Consider the following 23,354-nt stretch of genomic DNA (forward strand, 5'->3'; position numbering starts at 1 on the left):
CCAGACCAGGCCCAGGGGAAGGCGAGGCATGGAGGAGAGTGGCCATCTCCACTGGCCAAAGGATTGCCCTGTCCTCCACTCCCCGGCCAGACTGAGGACTGCCTGTACTTGTGGCATTACCCGCCAGGGGGCACCAGAGAGCGCCAGCACTGTCACCAGTCCAACAGCCTCGGCGCTAGATTGTGGGGACAATATTCTGCACACGGCAGTTGTGATAATGAAGGCTGCTGCAGATGCAGTTTAATTTTTTTTTTAATATCATCTCACTGGTGTCCCATCAAAGCAACACCACTCCTTTTGCACCAGGGAGCAGAGCCAGGGAGGGCACCTAGAAAAGACTGAAGATCCCCGTGGGGAGCAGAGGTCAGCCTGTGATGGCCAGAACAACCTCAAGAGGGCTTCCCTTGGCATTCTGGGGAAATGGGGTGCGAAGGGGTGCAAAAAAAGAAGGTGCACACTTACGATCTGAACTGAAGTCATCCACTAGAATGATCTCCTGGATCAGGCTGGCAGGAGTTCTGTTCAGGACGCTGGAGGAGTGACGGGGACAGAGGAGCCCAGATTTAGGGGCCACCTTCTACTTCCTTCTTCCTGCCGTGGGTTCCCCCACCGCCCACCTCGGAAGCCAGCACACTGGCCACGGGCAGCTTCTAGCAAACCTTCCGGGCCCTGGTCAATGGCTGAGGGGCAGTGTGTTCCTCAGGCTCCTCCAAGACCCTGCCGACCCTGCTGCCTGGACCCTCAGGTACTTGGGACCCACCCCAGATAGCGGGTAGGGACTACCCTAGTTTAGCTGTTGAGGCAGGACCTTAGTTGCTCTGGCTACCTGGGCTTAACAAGCCCACCTGAGGACAACACCCGCTGGCCCTGAAGCTGTCTGCTTGGAAAACTAGCGAGGCTCCTTCTGGCCTGATGGGTTAGGAGGGTGTTCTCAGAAAGCTCCCCTGCCAGCTCTTTCCCTCCCACCATCCCTCCTCCTCCTTTACGCCCCGGTGAAGGAAACCTAAACTTCTTTAATCCCTGGAATATCACTGGGTGCTCCATTCCGAATCCTATTCTTTTTTTTTTTTTTTTTTTTTGTGGTACGCGGGCCTCTCACTGTTGTGGCCTTTCCCGTTGTGGAGCACAGGCTCCGGACGTGCAGGCTCAGCGGCCATGGCTCATGGGTGCAGCCACTCTGCGGCATGTGGGATCTTCCCGGACCGGGGCACGAACCCATGTCCCCTGCATCGGCAGGCGGACTCTCAACCACTGTGCCACCAGGGAAGCCCCCGAATCCTATTCTTATCTAAGTTCATTAAGAAATGAGGTGAGTAGAAGTCAGACTTGACCACGGGGCCAAGCTTAGGAGAACAGGAGGGGCACCGCTCTCTGAATCGCTGACAGGTGCCTACTGGGCTGGCATCCATCCACCTGAGGCCTCAAGTCCATCCCCATCGCCCTGGGCTCCTGACCCCTGCATTTCTGCCCGAGTCCTGGGGACCTGACCTTGTGTTTGTGCATCTCGCTAACAGTTGGACTTCTTGGGTCTCCCTGACCCTGATGCACCAGCCTCAACCTCTCAGAAGGGCAGAACCCCCCCTGCCAGTGCCCGCTGGTCTTCACGCTGTCTGGCCACAGCACCCAGTCTCAGTGTCCTCCCCTGCCAGGGCCCAGCAGATCCCCGAGGCCTGGGGGAACAGCACCACGGAGATGAAAGGTCCAAGGTGGGGCTTACCTTTTCACCGTGCGCAGGAGGGTAGAGCGGGCTTCGTTGTGGAAGGTGATGATGACGCTGGTGGCCGGCAAGTCCGACGAATAGGACACGGATGGGCAACTGAGAAGAGAGTAGAGAGGTCAGAGGGCAGCTGTGAGAGTGATCTCAGGGCAGGCTTAAGCTTCTCTTTGGCCGGCCTGCTGCCCCCTGAAGCCAGGCGTGGGCCCTGGGCCTCCACACCCATGCCCACCCCACTCAGGCCGCCCAGCCTGGAGTCCTTGGAGGGAAGCACGGGTTGGGGGACCTTCCCAGGCCTGGATGCTCTTTACAAAAGACCTAGAGCACTCGGAGCCCCACAGTCACTGAAGTGTTGAGGAGGGATCGACGTGTATAGGCACCACACAGGCCCCAGGATCAAGCCCCGGACCAACAGACAGAACTCCCTGCCCGATGGGGCAGCCAAGAGAGACGGAATGGCGGAGGGGAGAAGAGGGAAAATGGCCTCTCTTTGTCTCTGACACCCTGTAGCTTCTTCCTTCGGATGTAGCGGCTCCTGACATCTGGTGGGATCTGGAGAGGAATCGTTCCCATCCTGCCCTCCCGTGAATTCCTCCCTCTCGCTGCCACCGTTAACAGCCACCTGGTGACACCAGGCAGGGGAGCAGCCCCACTCTTCCCACGGACCCTGGGACACCTAGGGGAAACCGAGTCTCTGAGGAGACACCAAAGCACTTCCCCCTACCTCACTCCCTCGCCCAGCAGCTCTGCGCTCCGCCTTCTCCAGACACCACATTTTGGGCCCATTGGCTTCCCCATGCTCAGAAAAGGGAATTAAAATGATCCATCCCTGCCAGGCTTCATCCTTGTCGGTTCTGCGACGGCTTCTGTGAATGCATTTATTGGTGCTCCTGGGGCCGCAGCGGGAAGGCAGCCGCAGTGCTAGTTTTCATGGCAATCTTCCTTATTACAATTGCTCTCTGACTATTCCAGTGGTGACTGTTTTTTCATTATGGCAAGAGGAGAGATTGAAGGTGGAGACTCGTAGCCTCCAGACGGGACACTACAAGGGCCTGAACGAGGGAGGGGGCTGATGACTTGCCCGCTCACACTGAGCAGAGTCCGAGCTGGGATCAGCATGGAAGGTGTCCTTGATCCTGGTCTAGGGCCTCTCCCACCTACCACTCTGGAAGAACAAAAAGCAAAAGACTGCCGAGCATTTCTGGGAGTTGCCGAGGAAGTGGCAGCAGTGGGGCAGGAAGAGGGGAAGGAAAGGGATAGCAGTGGGGCGGCGCACAGCACTCTACTGTTTGCACAGTGCAGGCAGGGCTGGCGGCCCCTCTTCACCTCAGACATCACCAGACGGGCACCAAGAACGCCAGGCTAGCCTACCCCCTTCAGACCTCCCCGTGGTCCCCTGGCAGGTCACTCTTGCTGGGATTCCAGCCTGAGGTACTTAGGGCCCTCTCTGGCCTCGCTGGGAAGTCTCCTTGGACCTCTCAGGCTCTCAGGAGGCCAATGAAATAAAGGTGAGTCAGGAAGACGACAGATGGTAAGGGTTTGAATGTCTCAATAGCTGGACCGAGTCTGAGGAAATCTTCCTCATTTCTTAAATCCACATGACTGAAAGAAAAGCCAACTGGTGCTGGCCCTTCCCTCCACCTTTCTTTCTCCACCGGCACAATGGAGGCCACACCTGTAATGGCGCGTGTCCCGGATGGGCCGGTCAGGGCTCAGCTTGTCGCTCTCCAGCTGGTTGAAGGCATGCTGTCTGTAGGGGTCCTCTCCAGGCTTCAGCTGCTTGGCTGCCAGGTACGCCTTCTCATCAAAGCCTTTCGAGGGTGTTCCTGTCACCTGAGACAAAGGTCAGCATCAGAGGGGCCACAGGCAAGAGGATAAAGTAGCCACCGTGTGGTAAGCACTTACGACACAGTAGGACCCAACCGCATTGCCTCATTTGTACCTGTGAGCAGGAGATCGTTATTTCCCCCATTGCACAGATGAGGAAACTGAGGCTCGTGACGGTACCGCCATGTGTGGGGGCAGGGAGTACATGGGAACTCTCCGTACCTTCCGCTGAATTTTGTGCACCTAAAACTGCTCTTAAAAAATAAAGCCTATGAATAAAAAAGCTCAAGGTCAGAGCTAGTGAGTCACAGGTTTCTGGAGTCAAAATGGTTGTTCTGACTCTGAAGCCCACACTCTTGACCAGGGCTCTTTGCTGGATATGGAGATGGTGACACCTGGAGGGCACCTGACCCCCAAGATGAGGTGTCCTGAGAGGTCACCAAGCAACCTGCAGAATGACAGTCTCCTAGGGATAAACCTGGGCCTGACACTGGGCTAGGCATGAAGGAGGTGCCTGATCAGTAAAACATCCAACGCTGGGACAAGATGCTGCCCAGAGAACCACCTGTGAGGTCAGGTGGGCCCTCACAGGCTAATGCCAGAGCTGCTAGGATGCAAATGCACGGGCAGTGACTCATCTTCTCTGGGACTTGTGTTTGCTGCTGAAATAGCTCACATCAGACCTCCCGGGCAGCCTGGTTTTAAGTGCTGGGGAGTGATGGATGACAGATGCCATGGCCCAGCCTCCCTCCTCTTAGCCACACCCTGCTTTGTGCTCCCAAAGTCCCCCATGAAAGGCACTGGGGAAAGATACATCTGAGATGCATGGATGAGTGGATGGATGCTGACATCTCATTATCTGAAACACACTGCCAGCCGGATGTTGCCTGGAAATATCATCAACGGTGAGTGCATCTCGACTCCGCCCCTTCCACTGGACCAGCAGCCCGGGCAGCAGCTGTGGGCCCACAGGGGCAGCAGGAAGGCGGGTGAGAGTTGTCTAGGCACAGAATCCCTGCATGAGAACTCCATCACAGGCCTAGTCTCTAGAGGGACAGTCCCAAGAAGACAGCTCAACCTGTGGAGAGGAGATGGATGTGTTGGGTGATCCACCAGCAGCCCAGGGCCTCCACATTCCCCTGAGAGCCTAGCTCCCAGCCTCATGGGACAGGAATGCAAAGGTTCCGGGGAGGGCCTGTCTCCTAGGGCTGCCTCTCTGTAGTGCCCTAGGAACCTCCTAGGAACCAGTCCCTGAGCTCCCTGAGGTCACAGCCAGTGAGGGAGGTTTCCTCATGTGTACTGGGCCCAGCCCTGTGTCACACACATACTCAGGATGGTGACAACAGCTGCACTGCCGCACTGTGATATTCTTATTTGGTGCCATGCCGGGGACTGGACAGATGGGTCAGTGTCCCCATAGACTCGCAATCCATTGCAGGAAAGAGAGAATGAGTGGAAGGAGGGGATTGGTTCAAGATGGTGGAGTAGAAGGACATGCTCTCACTCCCTCATGCGAGAGCACCAGAATCACAACTAACTGCTGAACAATCATCGACAGGAAGACACTGGAACTCACCAAAAAAGATACCCCACATCCAAAGACAAAGGAGAAGCCACAATTAGACAGTAGGAGGGGTGCAATCACAATAAAATCAAATCCCATAACTGCTGGGTGGGTGACTCACAAACTGGAGAACACTTATACCACAGAAGTCCACCCACTGGAGTGAAGGTTCTGAGCCCCACGTCAGGCTTCCCAACCTGGGGGTTCAGCAACGGGAGGAGGAATTCCTAGAGAATCAGACTTTGAAGCCTAGTGGGAATTTATTGCAGCACTTCAACAGGCCTGGGGGAAACAGAAACTTCACTCTTGGAGGGCACACACAAGTAGCGTGCGCATCGGGACCCAGGGGAAGGAGCAGTGACCCCATAGGAGACTGAAACAGACCTACCTGCTAGTGTAGGAGGGTCTCCTGCAGAGGCAGGGGGTGGCTGTGTCTCACTGTGAGGACAAGGACACTGGCAGCAGAAGTTCTGGGACGTACTCCTTGGTGTGAGCCCTCCCAGAGTCCGCCATTAGCCCCACCAAAGAGCCAGGTAGGCTCCAGTGTTGTGTGGCCTGAAACCAATAGGGAGGGAAACAAGCCCCACCCATCAGCAAATAAACGGATTAAAGTTTTACTGAGCTCTGCCAACCAGAGCAACAGCCAGCTCTACCCATCACCCGTCCCTCGCATAAAACTTGCACAAGCCTCTTAGATGGCCTCATCCACCAGAGGGCAGACAGCAGAAGCAAGAAGAACTAGTCCTGCAGCCTGTGGAACAAAAACCACATTCACAGAAAGATAGAAAAGATGAAAAGGCAGAGGGCTATGTACCAGATGAAGGAACAAGATACAACCCCAGAAAAACAACTAAGTGAAGTGGAGATAGGCAACCTTCCAGAAAAAGAATTCAGAATAATAACAGTGAAGATGATCCAGGACCTCAGAAGAAGAATGGAGGCAAATATCGAGAAGATGTAAGACATGTTTAACAAAGACCTAGAAGAATTAAAGAACAAACAAACAGAGATGAACAATACAATAACTGAAATGAAAAACACACTAGAGGGAATCAACAGCAGAATAACTGAGGCAGAAGAACGGATAAGTGACCTGGAAGAGAGAATGGTGGAATTCACGGCCACGGAACAGAATAAAGAGAAAACAATGAAAAGAAATGAAGACAGCCTAAGAGATCTCTGGGACAACATTAAACGCAACAACATTTGCATTATAGGGGTCCCAGAAGGAGAAGAGAGATAGATAGGACCTGAGAAAATATTTGAAGAGATTATAGTTGAAAACTTCCCTAACATGGGAAAGGAAATAGCCACCCAAGTCCAGGAAGCACAGAGAGTCCCAGACAGGATAAACCCAAGGAGAAACATGCCGAGACACATAGTAATCAAATTGGCAAAAATTAAAGACAAAGAAAAATTATTGAAAGCAGCAAGAGAAAAACAACAAATAACATACAAGGGAACTCCCATAAGGTTAACAGCTGATTTCTCAGCAGAAACTCTACAAGCCAGAAGGGAGTGGCATGACATATTTAAAGTGATGAAAGGGAAGAACCTACAACCAAGATTGCTCTACCCAGCAAGGATCTCATTCAGATTCTACGGAGAAATCAAAAGCTTTACATACAAGCAAAAGCTAAGAGAATTCAGCACCACAAAACCAGCTCTACAACAAATGCTAAAGGAACTTCTCTAAGTAGGAAACACAAGAGAAGAAAAGGACCTACAAAAAGAAACCCATAACAATTAAGAAAATGGTCATAGGAACATACATATCAATAATAACCTTAAAAGTGAATGGATTAAGTGCTCCAACCAAAAGACTGAGGCTCCCTGAATGGATACAAAAACAACACCCATATATATGCTGTCTACAAGAGACACACTTCAGACCTAGAGACACATACAGACTGAAAGTGACGAGATGGAAAAAGATATTCCATGCAGATGGAAATCAAAAGAAAGCTGGAGTAGCAATACACATATCAGATAAAATAGACTTTAAAATAAAGAATTTTACAAGAGATAAGGAAGGACACTACATAATGAACAAGGGATCAATCCAAGAAGAAGATATAACAATTATAAATCTATATGCACCCAACATAGGAGCACCTCAATACATAAGGCAACTGCTAACATCTATAAAAGAGGAAATCGACAGTAACAGAATAATAGTGGGGGACATTTAACACCTCACTTACACTAATGGACAGATCATCCAAACAGAAAATTAATAGGGAAACACAAGCTTTAAATGACACAATAGATCAGATAGATTTAATTGATATTTATAGGACATTCCATCCAAAAACAGCAGATTACACTTTCTTCTCAACTGCACACGGAACATTCTCCAGGATAGATCACATCTTGGGTCACAAATCAAGCCTCAGTAAATTTAACAAAACTGAAATCATATCAAGCATCTTTTCTGACCACAATGCTATGTGATTAGAAATCAATTACAGGGAAAAAAACATAGTAAACACAAACACATGGAGGCTAAACAATACGTTACTAAATAACCAAGAGATCACTGAAGAAATCAAAGAGGAAATCAAAAAATACCTAGAAACCAATGACAATGAAAACACGATGATCCAAAACCTATGGGATGCAGCAAAAGCAGTTCTAAGAGGGAAGTTTATAGCAAGACAAGCCTACCTCAAGAAACAAGAAAAATCTCAAATAAACAATCTAACCTTACACCTAAAGGAACTATAGAAAGAAGAACAAACAAAACCCAAAGTTAACATAAGGAAAGAAATCATAAATAACAGAGCAGATATAAATGAAATAGAAACAAAGAAAACAATAGCAAAGATCAATAAAACTAAAAGCTGGTTCTTTGAGAAGATAAACAAAATTGATAAACCATTAGCCAAACTCATCAAGAAAAATAGGGAGAGCAATCAAATCAAGAAAATTGAAATGAAAAAGGAGAAGTTACAACAGACACCACAGAACTACAAAGCATCCTAAGAGACTACTACAAGCAACTCGATGCCAATAAAATGGACAACCTGGAAGAAATGGACAAATTTTCAGAAAGGTATAACCTTCCAAGACTGAACCAGGAAGAAATAGAAAATATGAACAGACCAATCACAAGTAATGAAATTAAAACTGTGAGTTAAAATCTTCCAACAAACAAAAGTCCAGGACCAGATGGCTTCACAGGTGAAATCTATCAAACATTTAGAGAAGAGCTAACACACATCCTTCTCAAACTATTCCAAAAAATTGCAGAGGAAGGAACACTCCCAAACTCATTCTATGAAGCCACCATCACCCTGATACCAAAACCAGACAAAGATACTAGAGAAAAAGACAATCACAGACCAATATCACTGATTAATATATATGCAAAAATCCTCAACAAAATACTAGCAAACAGAATCCAACAACACATTAAAAGGATCATACACCATGATCAAGTGGGATTTATCCCAGGGATGCAAGGATTCTTCTATATATGCAAATCAATCAAAGTAATACACCATATTAACAAATTGAAGAAGAAAAACCATATGATCATCTCCATAGATGCAGAAAAAGCTTTTGACAAAATTCAACACCGGGTTATGATAGAAACTCTCTAGAAAGTGGGCATACAGGGAACCTACCTCAACATAATAAAGGCCGTATAAGACAAATATCATTCTCAATGGTGAAAAACTGAAAGCACTTCCTCTAAGATCAGGAACAAGACAAGGATGTCCACTCTCACCACTATTATTTAACATACTTTTGGAAGACCTAGCCACGGCAATCAGAGAAGAAAAAGAAATAAAAGGAATACAAATTGGAAAAGAAGAAGTTAAACTGTCACTGTTGGCAGATGACATGATACTATGCATAGAGAATCCTAAAGATGCCACCATAAAACTACTAGAGCTAATCAATGAATCTGGTAAAGTTGCAGGATACAATATTAATGCACAGAAATCTCTTGCATTCCTATACACTAATGATGAAAAATCTGAAAGAGAAATTAAGGAAAAACTCCCATTTAGCATTGCAACAAAAAGAATAAAATACCTAGGAGTAAACTTACTTAGGGAGATAAAAGACCTGTATGCAGAAAACTATAAGACACTGATGAAAGAAATTAAAGGTGATACAAACAGATGGAGAGATATACCATGTTCTTGGATAGGAAGAATCAATACCGGGAAAATGACTATACTACCCAAAGCAATCTACAGATTCAATGCAATCCCTATCAAATTACCAATGGCGTTTTTTTTTTTTTTTTTTTGCGGTACGCGGGCCTCTCACTGTTGTGGCCTCTCCCATTGCGGAGCACAGGCTCTGGATGCGCAGGCTCAGCAGCATGGCACACGGGCCCAGCCGCTCCGCGGCATGTGGGATCTTCCCGGACCAGGGCACAAACCCGTATCCCCTGTATCGGCAGGCAGACTCTCAACCACTCACCACCAGGGAAGCCCACCAATGGCATTTTTTACAGAACTAGAACAAAAAATCTTAAAATTTGTATGGAGACACAAAAGACCCGGAATAGCCAAAGCAGTCTTGAGGGAAAAAAACAGAGCTGGAGGAATCAGACTCCCTGACTTCAGACTATAATACAAAGCTATAGTAATCAAGACAATATGGTACTGGCACAAAAACAGAAATATAGGTCAATGGAACAGGAAAGAAAGCACAGAGATAAACCCACACATCTACAGTCAACTAATCTATGACAAAGGAGGCAAGGATATACAATGGAGAAAAGACACTCTCTTCAATAAGTGGTGCTGGGAAAACTGGACAGCTACATGTAAAAGAATGAAATTAGAACACTCCCTAACACCATACAGAAAAATAAACTCAAAATGGATTAGAGACCTAAATGTAAGACGGGACACTATAAAACTCTTAGAGGAAAGCACAGGAAGAACACTTTTTGACATAAATCACAGCAAGATCTTTTTTGACCCAGCTCCTAGAGTAATGGAAACAAAAATAAACAAATGGGACCTAATGAAACTTAAAAGCTTTTGCAATGCAAAAGAAACTACAAACAAGACGAGAAGACAACCCTCAGAATGGGAGAAAATATTTGCAAATGAATCAATGGACAAAGGATTAATCTCCAAAATATATAAACAGCTCATGCAGCTCATATTAACAAAACAGACAACTGAATCCAAAAACGGGCAGAAGACCTAAATAGACATTTCTCCAAAGAAGACATACAGATGGCCAAGAAGCACATGAAAAGCTGCTCAACATCACTAATTAGTAGAGAAATGCAAATCAAAACTACAATGAGGTATCAGCTCACACCATTTAGAATGGGCATCATCAGAAAATCTACAAACAACAAATGCTGGAGAGGGTGTGGAGAAAAGGGAACCCTCTTGCACTGTTGGTGGGAATGTAAATTGATACAGCCACTGTGGAGAACAGTATGGAGGTTCCTGAAAAAACTGAAAATAGAATTACCATATGACCCAGCAATTCCACTACTGGGCATATACCCAGAGAAAACCATAATTCAGAAAGACACATGCACCCCAATGTTCATTGCAGCACTATTTACAATAGCCAGGTCATGGAAGCAACCTAAATGCCCACTGACAGACGAATGGATAAAGAAGATGTGGTACATATATACAATGGAATATTACTCAGCCATAAAAAGGGACAAAACTGGGTCATTTGTAGAGATGTGGATGGATCTAGAGACTGTCATACAGAGTGAAGTAAGTCAGAAAGAGAAAAACAAATATCGTATATTAACGCATATATGTGGAACCTAGAAAAATGGTACAGATGAACCAGTTTGCAGGGCAGAAATTGAGACACAGATGCAGAGAACATAAGTATGGACACTGAGGGGGGAAAGTGGCAGGGGGTGTTGGTGGTGGGATGAATTGGGAGATTAGGGTTGACATATATACACTAATGTGTATAAAATGGATAACTAATAAGAACCTGCTGTATAAAAAAATAAATAAAATAAAATTCAAAAATTAACAAAAAAAAAGGTAAGGACATCTAAAAAAAATGGAGAGAAGGAGTGAAGGAAGGAGGGAGAGGGGAGGAGAGAGAGAGGAAGAAGGTTCTGGCTTGAATCCTGGATTGCTAGAAGGACCCACGCTGTTAACTGTGAGAGTGAGGATGAGGGTTCCTTTGTGCCCTTCCCACCAGAGAAAAGAGTGGGTGCTAACTCTGCCCCCCACGTCCACCTAGCCCGGGATCAGGCAAATGGAAAGCGGCCTCCAGCTGATGGTGGAGGAGCTAAAGTAAGAAAAAAAATTGCAGAAGCTCCCAAAGGGAGAGCGTGCCAATGAATTAACCCTGCCAGTCAACTGAGAGAAATAACCATGCTTATTTATTTAGGACTTATGGCCACGCTATGGGTCAGGAAACCTCTTAGCTCTCAACCCACACTCATCCATCGCCCAGTAAACATTGATCGAGAGCCACCAGCTACCGGGCACTAGGACACCCTTCTGCAAGTTCCAAGGATCACCTGATCATTCATTCATTTGTTTACAGAGGCTTGACTCCACTTGCTCATTCATTCATCCACCCATTCATTCAGCAAAACTCCGCTGAGCACCACCTATGTGCCAGGAAGGGGAAGAAATGGTTCTGACACTGTCCCCATCCCCAGCCTGCTGCCTTCCTGCACCTCATTCAAAGCCTCTTCAGGGCCACAGAGAAGGCTGTGGAAGAGCATCTCTAGAGAAGTTCCTCTCAGGACCTCAAAACTGAGCTAGACATCGTCAAAGATGCGTCTGCTTCTCCCTCCCTCAGACCTGTAACCTCTGATGGTCCAACCCCTCCGAGGGTTAACCTCCGAGGTTAGACCCTTCACCTGTGACACACCTTGTGAAGAAGGGCACAAGGGTCTGCTCCCTCCCAGAGGTCTCAGCTCTGCTTTCACGTTGACCCAGTATCCCCGGGGTTTAGAGCTGAAACATCAGTTGGCCCTGCATCAGCCGAGTGGAGGCGATACCGAGGCAGTATAGGATGTGACCCCTCTATCCAGTCCCTCTCTGGCCTCACCCCAGTCACTGCCCTGAGCTCTTCTACCTGATATCTATCCACACACCCACACCACAGCTCATTTCCCTCCAGTTCTTAAACTCTCCTTTCCCTTTGGCCCTGGTCTTTGATTCTGAGACTTCAGGCCTTTGGGTGTCCCAGTGGCTACCTCTAACTCAATGCCTCAAAATGAATTCTTCATCCGTCCCCAAAGCAGCTGCTTCTTCTGTGCTGCCTGTTGCAGAGGTGGGCAGTCCCACCCTGCTGGTCCTCCAGGTGACAAGAAGCTGGGAGGATGAAAATAAACAAAAAGTATGGCCCCCAGAAGAGAAATCTAGGAATCTAGGTCACTCCCTTTTCCTTCCCCATCCCATGCCAGGCATGGCCATGGAGGATCATGAAGAAACCTCCACTCTCAAACTCAGATCACGGGTAGCTGGAGAACTGGCCACGGAACCTCGCCCACCCCACCCCGGCTGGGGCAGGAGTCCGGTGATGGCGCAGGCACCAGGCACTGGTGGTCAGTGAATGCCGCCTCCCTGCTCCTCTCTTCCAAAGGGGAAGTGTGTTGTGCGATCCTGTTCTCCCAGCCACACCGCTTACTAAGCATATCGGTGAGGGGTAAATACATCCTTTGGCTCTAGGCTGCGGGACCATAAGGAGATATATCTGGATCAGCCTGAGAGACCCGAGATCCTGGGCTTGGAGCCAGTCGGAGCCACTGGATAGGAGGACTCGCACTGCTGTCCTTTCTGGAGGGGGTGAGGGCATTTGGGGCTGTCTGTGGAATTCTTATACCACATGGCACTGACATCTGTGCTTTACTTCTCTTTCTTTTCCACTAGATAGTGAGCTCCTAGCACCTGGCACATAGTAGGTATTCAGCAGATGTTTACTGAATAAAGGAATGAATAGGGAGTGAATGAAGGAATGGATACCTAGACAGTGTCCCTGCTCTCACCTTACTTACAATCAAGTGGGGAGAAAACCACAGCGGACAAATGGGATCCTCTGACACCACACATGACCTCCGGTGGCTTTCATCTCCCTCAGGGTACAAGCCCCAGAGCTCACAGTGGCCCAGGAGCAGATGCCCTGTCACCTCACTGGACTCAGCTTCTACTGTTGCCCCCTGCCTAGCTCTGCTCCAGCCACACTGGCCTCCTGAGGTTCCTTGAGCCTGCCAGCACCTTCTCCTTAGCCCCTTTATTCCTTCTGCTTCCTTTCTGGGAGGCTTTTCTCCCAGTTGTCTGCATGGCTCCCTCCTTCACCCCCTGCAGGGCTCTGCTCAAACCTGGCTCCTCTGTGAGCCTTCCCCAGCCACCATCTGTGAAACTGTGGCCTCAGCCCCACCCTCGCCTTCCCCATCCTCCCGCCTGCTTTGGTTTTCCTTATAGCACGTAGCATCATCGGATGTTTGATGTGCACTTTTGTTATTAATGTTATCTTTTTGACTCCTTCTTCCTACAAGAATATAAGCTTCACCAGGGCAGGGATTGTCTGTTTTGTTTAATGCTGGACCCCAAAGCCCAGAACAGTGCCCCATGCGACTGGAAAACAATGGCTAATGAGTATGTGAGTGATGAGCTGTCATGCCGGCAAGCACCTCCTGGCCCCCCGCCCCCCTCCCCCGCCCCCTACACTCAGCTCACACACGCTTGGAGTTGAAGTGGACCAAGAAGGTGAGGGTGGTTTTGCTCGTCTTAGGGACCTCCTCACTCACATGCTCCTGGCAAGGCTGTTAATCACTGTCTTCCCATCCCACCAACACCTCAATCACCACCATGGGGTGGGCACAAGACCCAGGCTAGGGTGATCTTGTCACTGCACTCCCAGACGCAGGGGACTGGTTCAGGAACGGTCATTTGACTCAATCGGGGCCAATCAGAATCCACCCTGAGACTTTTCTGTAAACTGAGCTCTTTTTGTCAGCACTGGTCAGCTTGGGAGGCGAGCGTCTTCCTGCCCCTCACATGGAGAAATCTTGTCTGGAGAATGAAACCAAGAAGAAAGAATCAGAGCCAAGAGATGGAAAGAAAGAGCTCTAATGATATTGTTTGGGGTCCCTGGAGCCAATTATATCTGATCCAAGTTCACTTTGGGGCTTTTCTATCTCTCTATATCTGTCTATCTAACTACTTATCTACCTATCTGTCCTTCTTTTTTTCTCTTGAACTAGTTTGAGTTGGCTGTTCTTCTCTCATAACCAAAAGTTCTGAGATGTCAGTCCTTCGGTCCTTTCAATGAAAAGCAAGCCATTCTCCAGAAGTAAGAAACAAAAATCAAAACCAAAAACCCACAAATGAGCCACCAATGGCAATGACACAGTGTGGGTGAAAGCCATCCATGCCAAGATTTTCAGGCTGTTCTCTGGCATCTGGCCCAGGGACTTGAGCCCAGAGCCGGGTGAGGCATTCCTAGCCTTGTCCAGCAGGCAGGGCTGTGGCCAGGCTTTGGGAAGGGCGGGGGGCAGGAGGGGGTTCCATCTGGACAACGACTTAAGAGGTCCTTGGGTTGCCATGGTGAGGAACAAGCGTTGGGAAGATGGTGAGTGACAGCCTGAGGAGGCTCCCACAGCCCTCCAGCCTCCTGCCGAGAGTTCTTGGTGACGTTTAGGCAGCTGCCTCCTAACCATCACCGTCTGTCTTTTCAGGAAGTGCCAAATCCAGCACTTCCATGTCCAATAAGGTCAATCACATCTGAAATTTTTTAAGCTGAAATAATGACTCTGCTTTATAAAATGGGAAGAATTATTTCTCATCTTAGAGACTTTTATATTCAATCACTCTGATTAAACTTTGAAACCTGCCTGACTTGTATCAGTTTTTTTCCAGCTAGATTTGCTTATTTCTTCTTGACTGCTAAATTTAGGAAACCAACAGCCAAGGGGAAGGTCGAAAATAAGAAAGGACAATATTTTCCAAGTCATTTTCATCAAAAACAGTTCAACCCAAATCTCCAAGCCTTGTAAACTTTCTTTGAACATATATGCACATGTACCCCTAAATTTCAGATTTAAACAACTCGAACCCCTTTTAAATGACTGCTGCCCAATTTCCTTTTATTGCCAGTGAAACAGGTACCTGCTGGGTTTGCCTTTCACTAAAGTCACTGAAACTGCAAATAAAAAGGCTCTGGTCCTATTTTATGGATGACTCCTGACTTTTTTTTTCTGAGTCTGCTTTAAACGCCAAACACCTGGCGAACAAAATGTGATTCCCAACCACTCCCGACTCCCCTAGGACAAAAATTTCATCTGATGCTGTGTCCCAAGTTGAAAGACTGCCATTCATCAGGAGAGCTGGGAAACAGAGCATGAGTCACCATCTCGGAGAGCACAGGCTTGGGTTCCATCTCTCCCGTGTGAAAAGGTGGGTCCCCTGGGTCTCCCCGCAAGCTGCTGGGTTCTGCGGAAGCAGCCAACCCCTCTTGGACAGCCAGTGCCCCTGCTCAACCAGACAAGATGCCAGGGGCGGCACCGGGCTGGCAACCTCAGCTTGGGCACAGGCGGAACTCACCTAGGTTACCAAGGGCCTGCCCCAGATATGTCCCCATCTTCCTTTACACATTGCCTCAGAAGTAGTTGTCATAGGGCTTCCCTGGTGGCGCAGTGGTTGGGAGTCCGCCTGCCGATGCAGGGGACACGGGTTTGTGCCCCGGTCCGGGAAGATCCCACATGCCGCGGAGCGGCTGGGCCCGTGAGCCATGGCCGCTGAGCCTGCGCGTCCGCAGCCTGTGCTCTGCAACGGGAGAGGCCGCAACAGTGAGAGGCCCGCGTACCGCCAAAAAAAAAAAAAAAAAAAAAGTAGTTGTCATAGGGGTTACCAGCCTGGGCTTTGACATCCATGGCCCTGGGATAAAATGTCAGTGCTTACTGCTCTCTGGCCTTGGAAAGTCACCCACCCTCTCTGAGCATGCTTCTTCAACTGGAAAATGGGGATTAGGGTGAGGATTAAAGGAGATAATATAGATCATATATTTAGCACGGTAACTGGCACATAAATTATATATTAATTATCATTAGCTTGCCTGTCTTTTTAGCAGTGACTCTCAACCCTGGCTGTACATTAGAATCACGTGGGAAGATTTTTAACATCCTGACGTCCAAGCCCCACCGAAGACTAATTAAATCAGAACCTCTAGGGGTGGGTCACAAGCATCAGGGGTTCTTAAAGCTCTCCAGGTGTTCCAATGTGCTACCAAGGCTGAGCAGCTGCTTCGAATGGATGCAGGGTGGTGAGCGACGGCTAGTCATGGGCTGCTAAAATCACAGGACCAAGAACGAGGAGGGACCTAGGCCATCTCCCCTGACCCCTTCCCAGGAGCCTCACCGTGAGTCTGGTTTTCTGGCCTCTATTTGTACTGACCCAGAGCTTCCCCATCAGCAGAGCCAGCTGCAACTCAGCTAGAGCCTCCAAGGCTACCATAGAAATCCCACCTTGCAACACTTATGCTCACAGGCCTGGGAGGTTCTAGCTCAATTTCATACCAAGGAGCACAAGGTAGGGGCTGCCTGGGAGGCCCACCTTGAACTTCCAGTTAGATTCCCCACCATGACCTGACTTCTCCAGGGTGCTAATGACTGCAACAGCTTTATGATACCAGTGGTCTCACCAAGAAGGAGTTCTAGTGGCTATGGTGATCTCACCAAGAAAGAGAGAGGGCACGTTTCCCATTCTCTTAGATATCTGAGCCAACTAGGATCCTCTATGTAAGGCTGGTACAAGGCATCAGGCCCACTGTTCCAGACCACCTGTGTTCAGATCCAGGAAGCTTCCAGGCCCAGTCAAGCTCTCTGAGTCTCATTTCCCACTCTCTACCCAGCCCAGAGGCCATGTAGGGATGGAGGGATTCTGAAGGTGGTCCATGCTAGGAATACGTGGTGTGATAGCTCAGTTTCCACCTGCTTATCAGTTTACCCAGCTTGAGTAGAGCATTCCTGGGTCTGTGAAGGGTACTAGATCTCTGCCTGACCCTCCCAGCCACAGCTGCTGCAGAACATGAGGAAAGATCAGGCCTCTTCTAATCTGAACCGATACTGTCTGCTCACTGAGGGCCTACCATAAGCTGGATGCTATACGAGGTGCTTATTTCTATCTTCAAGTAGTCTTATTGCCAAATAGGTGCTCTTCTTACCCTTATTTTACAGAGGTGGAAACTGAGACCCAGAGAGGTAAAGAAACAAGCCGAAGGTCACACAGCTGCTGAGTGGCTGGGCTGGGACTAGAATTGAGGCGGATCGTCTGGAAAGCCTAAACACAAAGCTACCTCTGTGTGCCTTCAGACTACTCTGGGCCAGATGTGCTTGGCACCCCACTTCCAACTCTGAGTCCCTCAGCTCCACAACCAGGCCCTGACAAGTGCAGGCCAGAGGCGGCCTCCCTCCTGGGCTCAGGGTTCAAAGCATCAGTTCATGACTCTGATGGGGACCTGCCCAGTGCTGTCATCTCTTGGCCTAACATGAGCATGGAAACACTTCTCTGCTTACGGCTAGAAAGAAGACAGAAAAATGGAAAGCGTAAGAGTTTGTATTACTCAGACCAAAACAGCAGCTGTTTGGTAACCAGATCTCCTCAGGTCAGCCCAGGTCCTGCTTGGTCTTTCCAGCCAGGGATGCCTCCAGGGTCCTGGTGACCTTGAGCTGCAGTCACATCAAAAGGGGAACAAAGTTGATTCCCCTTCAGGTTCTTGTCTGCTGGATCGTTCTCAATCCCCCAAACAACACTGCCACGCTCTGCAGCTGAGAGAAAGGATGTCAGCGGAAAGAACTGCCGTGACAGCTCTCAGGGCTCCCCAGGCCCAACACACACCCTCTTGGCCAACATACGGTGGGGGTCACCACCCCGTTCTGCTCTAGTCACACAGGTGTAATATGTCAATGTTTGTAAGTTATCGTTGCACTTCTGGTGTTTCATATTCAGAATCTATTGAACTTGAACCTGTCAGATATTAACTGAAAAAATAAAAGCAATAATGGGCCATGTAACACATAGAACATAAAGAGTACGACGATTTTGAAGGTGGCAATAGCCTCCCATCTCAACACTGAGGTCGGGCCCAGCTGGGCCAGGATAAAATTCAACCCATTAGCACTCAGCAAGGCCCTGATCATGGGCTGGGCACCTCAGTTTGTAACACTTTTCAGAACAGAGAGCCAAATCTGTGTGGCGGCTGATGCAGTACATTATTGGCATTGTGGGTCACGTTAAGAAGTACTTTACCTGTGGTTCATGACTAATGTAATTAAACAATTAGGTTAGACCCATCAATGGGATAAAGCATGACAGAGGCAGACTTTTTTTTTTTTTTCCTGGTCACACCGTGCGGCTTGTGGGTTCTTAGTTTCCTGACCAGGGATTGAACCCAGGCCCTCAGCAGTGAAAGCGCAGAGTCCTAACAACTGGACCGCCAGGGAATTCCCAAGGCAGACTTTTTTTTTTTTTTTTTAACGTCTTTATTGGAGTATAATTGCTTTACAATGGTGTGTTAGTTTCTGCTTTATAACAAAGTGAATAAGCTATACATATACATATATCCCCATATCTCCTCCCTCTTGCGTCTCCCTCCCTCCCACCCTCCCTATCCCACCCCTCTAGGTGGTCACAAAGCACGGAGCTGATCTCCCTGTGCTATGTGGCTGCTTCCCACTAGCTATCTATTTTATATTTGGTAGTGTATATATGTCCATGCCACTCTCTCACTTTGTCCCAGCTTACCCTTCCCCCTTCCCATATCCTCAAGTCCATTCTCTAGTAGGTCTGCATCTTTATTCCCGTCTTGCCCCTAGGTTCTTCATGACCATTTTTCTTTTTTAGATTCCATATATATGTGTTAGCATACGGTATTTGTTTTTCTCTTTCTGACTTACTTCACTCTGTATGACAGACTCTAGGTCCATCCACCTCACTACAAATAACTCAATTTCATTTCTTTTTATGGCTGAGTAATATTCCATTGTATATATGTGCCACATCTTCTTTAACAAGGCAGACTTTTAAAATCAGGTTAAACATAAAGAAAAAGGAGGCTGGGAAGGGGAACTGGAAAAAGCAGCCTGCCTCGTGGGCAACTTTCTTCAAGGGCCACCGCTGGGACAGGTACAACTTGTCCCCTCCACAGGACCATGCTCTGGACTCTCACCTCCCCTGCAGCCCAGCATTTTATCTAGGTACAATATACAAAGTGGCCGTAAAAATCTGGAAACAGGGATAATACTAATATTTTTTAACCAATAGAGCCCTTTTGATGACTTCTTCTGGGATATGCTAAAGATGCAGTTTTACTCAATGAGAAATCAGAGACACAGATCATCTGAGCACAGCGTATCACAGATACATGTGCTGGGATCCATGGAAATGTGATCTTATGTACCACATTCACTGCAGTTTTGCACAATGCACCAAACCATACATTGTTAATGAGCAACAACAAACAACTATGTCATGCATTGTCATGTAATCTAAATGAGCCACGTATTATATATGCTCAACCATGTTTTCCTTGATGGCCAGCCTGTAGCTAAACAGAATCTTAAAGGGAAGACATAGCTCATTCTTGAAAAAGTTTTAGTGATATTAAGGTATGAATCCTCCCTGACTTAATCTACAAACTCACTGTAATCTGTTTAAATAACAAAAAACAACTGTGTTGGCAGTGGGAGGGGCGGTGGTGGGGACAGGAAGGATTCAGCTAGGAGCGCTTAAACATGAGTGAACAATCAGGGGAAATCTGAAAAAAAATAAAGAGAGAGAAATAGACCTACAGATATTAAGACACAGCAAAGACTGCAGGCTTTATGTAGCAAGATACTACTGGCATAAAACTGAACAGATCAATAGAAGAAAATGGAGAGATCAGAAATAGACCTCATGTAAATATGAAGCGTTGGCATAAGATATAGTTGCAATTCAAATGGCAGGGGGAAGGGAATGATGTGCTATTCAGTGAATGATGCTAGGAAAAGTGACTAGACAACATGGAAACAAATAAAGCTGAATTCATTTCTTAAACCAAAATTAATTCTAGGTGGCCCCCAAATTTTATTTAAAAAAGAAACTAAGAAGTATAAAGAAAAAACTGTTTACTTTTTATTCTTGCTTTTTGGCAATCTTGGACATGAAATTCAAATGTTATTTTAAAAACTACATAAAGACTTAAAGATGTTATGACTAAAAACACCAGAAAGTCAAGATACAAATATCACACTGGGAAAAAAGCATATTAGCCAAATATATGCCAAACAAAGAACTAACTTCTTTAATATACAAAGAGCTCTTATGAATCAATAAGAACCAAGAATTCAAAAGAATGTAGACAAACTACAAACAACAAATGCTGGAGAGGGTGTGGAGAAACGGGAACCCTCTTTACACTGTTGGTGGGAATGTAAGTTGGCATAGCCATTACGGAGGTTCCTCAGAAAACTAAAAATAGAACTACTGTATGACCCAGTAATCCCACTCCTGGGCATATATCCAGAAAAACTATAATTCCAAAAGATATATGCACCCCTGGGACTTCCCTGGTGGCGCAGTGGTTAAGAATCCGCCTGCCGATGCAGGGGACACGGGTTCAAGCCCTGGTCTGGGAAGATCCCACATGCCACGGAGTCACTAAGCCTGTGCGCCACAACTACTGAGCCTGTACGCCTAGTGCCCATGCTCTGCAACAAGAGAAGCCACCGCAATGAGAAGTCTGTTCACCCCAACAAAGAGTAGCCCCTGCTCGCCGCAACTAGAGAAAGCCCGCACGCAGCAACGAAGACCCAACAGAGCCAAAAAATAAATTTTAAAAAAATTAAAAAAGAAAAAGATACATGCACCCCTATGTTCATAGCAGCTCTGTTCACAATAGCCAAGACATGGAAACAACCTAAATGTCTATCAACAGATGAATCAATGAAGAAGATGTGGTACATATATACAGTGGAATATTACTCAGCCATAAAAAAGAATGAAATAATGCCATTTGCACAACGTGGATGGACCTAGAGATTATCCTACTAAGTGAAGTCAGATAGAGAAAGACAAATACCACATGATATCAATTATATGTGGAATCTAAAATATGACACAAATGAACCTATCTATGAAACAGAAATAGACTCACAGACATAGAGAACAGATTTGTGGTTGCCAAGTGGGGGTGAGTGGGGGAGGGATGAACTGGGAGTTTGGGGTTAGTAGATGCAAACTATTACATATAGAATGGATGGACAACAAGGTCCTACTGTATAGCACAGGGAACTATCTTCAATGTACTAAGATAAACCACAGTGGAAAAGAATATAAAAAAGAATGTATATCTACGTATAACTGAGTTGCTTTGCTGTACAGCAGAAGTTAACACAACATTGTAAATCAACTATACTTCAATTAAAAAAAAAAGAAGCCACGTAATTTCCAGGGCTCAATTTCTTATAAATTAAAAAAAGAAATGTAGCCATAAAGGATATGAACAAGTACTTCATAGAAATATGACATACTGTGACTTCCTTGGTGGCACAGTGGTTAGGAATCCGACTGCCCATGCAGGGGACACAGGTTCGATCCCTGGTCTGGGAAGATCCCACATGCCACGGAGCAACTAAGCCCACGCGCCACAACTACTGAGCCTGTGCTCTAGAGCCCGCGAGCCACAAGTACTGAGCCCTAGTGCCACAACTACAGAAGCCCGCACGCCTAGAGCCCGTGCTCCACAACAAGAGAAGCCACCGCAATGAGAAGCCCGTGCACCGCAGTGAAGAGTAGCCCCTGCTCGCCATAACTAGAGAAAGCCCGCGCGCAGCAACGAAGACCCAACGCAGCCAAATAAATAAAGATATTAAAAAATATATATATGACATACAAATGGCCAATAATAAATGACAGATGTTCAACATCACTGATTATTAAATAAATGCAAGTTAAAATGATACAATTTCTTACTAATTTGGTAAATTCGCAAATAATTATTACTATAATGCTCAGTATTTTGAAAGTTTGAAGAAACAGAAGCCCTTATATGTTGGTGGATTATAAATTGGTATGACCAAGCCTGACAACATCAGCATTTTAAATGCTACTTTTTGACTCAGTAGAAGTTTCAATTTTGTATAAACACATACCTGGTTTTCCTGAGACAGTCTCAGTATATACCTGTGCTCTCAGGAGCCCCTCTGAATTAAAATCTGCCATAGTTTACGTGATAGATTATATGATCACCTTACATTTCTAGATATTAACTCTATAATTAAACTCACATGAGAATTTTAAATATACAAGTATCTTAATTACAGTAGTATTTATTTAAAATGCTGGAAATAATTTAAATGCCCATCAGTAGAGAACTGATTAGATAAATTACAGTTTATCCTTACAGTAGAATTCTGAACAAATGTTAGAAGGAATAAGTTATGTATGAATATTGTGATTCATTTCCTATAAAGAGTTCATAAAAACATGCATATCTAAATGCATAGATTTGTTTGCAAAAATACACGGCAAACTGCTAAACAGTGGTCACCTCCAGCAGGCGGCACAGGAGTGGGCTGGAAGACTAAAGAATTTTACCTTTCTGTTTATACAAATCTGAATTTTTTTGTAAATAAGTACTTATTCTTTTACAATAAAATTATTTTTAAATAATGAAGCTTAATTCCTCTCTACCTAAAAGAGTTGAGCTAATTACTGTCATCATCAACATTAACATCTTCAAAGTGAATCTCAGATATAAATAAATTGAAAAGTAAGCCCTTCCTCAGCTGTAACATTTGGGGGCAGAAGTAACAACCAGGGGCAGAAGTACCAGATGGAGAGGACGGGAAGGGAAGTTTCAGGGAGGAAAAATAATCTTCCTTCTGCCCTTCTGAATTCTTAGCTGAGACCCCTGTAATAAAGACAGATAAAGGGTTCTGGGACCCAAATCCAAGGTGTGCTGGGGTTTCCCCCAAACCACCAACAAGCAATTCTTGGACACCAGCTGGGTGTCCGATAATTCAACTCAATCCTGACACTATCTACCTAGAGGTAGTATCAGATTCCACAGGTTGAGGGCTCAGTCCCACAAGACTGCCTTCCACTTCAGATGCCAATTGCAAGCCCACATTGTTACCTGTGCTTCTGACCTACTGGCTTAAAACCAGAGGTTCCCACAACCCCCTCACTGGGTTCAATTAATTTGCTAGAGCAGCTCAGAGAACTCGCTAGGTTACCAGTTTATTACAAAGGATACATATCAAGAGCCAGATGAAGAGAGAATATG

At 46.6% G+C, this 23,354-nt stretch overlaps 1 protein-coding gene across 1 annotated transcript in view; it reads right to left on the reverse strand.

The window, feature by feature from the left end:
• GALNT16 (polypeptide N-acetylgalactosaminyltransferase 16) overlaps positions 1 to 23,354 on the reverse strand; it is a gene marked incomplete at its 3' end in the record, with an annotated part of 97,529 nt that overhangs the window by 24,022 nt on the left and 50,153 nt on the right. The window contains exons 2-4 of the mRNA XM_082838272.1: positions 3,390 to 3,547; positions 1,718 to 1,816; positions 463 to 530 (exon numbers count right to left, since the gene is read on the reverse strand). Coding sequence (XP_082694398.1) covers positions 463 to 530; positions 1,718 to 1,816; positions 3,390 to 3,547 — 325 coding nt within the window. The remainder of the gene's footprint in view (positions 1 to 462; positions 531 to 1,717; positions 1,817 to 3,389; positions 3,548 to 23,354) is intronic.

This window comes from Leucopleurus acutus, assembly GCF_964270905.1.
Source record: "Leucopleurus acutus genome assembly, chromosome: 1".
In the NCBI taxonomy this organism is placed as follows: domain Eukaryota; kingdom Metazoa; phylum Chordata; class Mammalia; order Artiodactyla; family Delphinidae; genus Leucopleurus; species Leucopleurus acutus.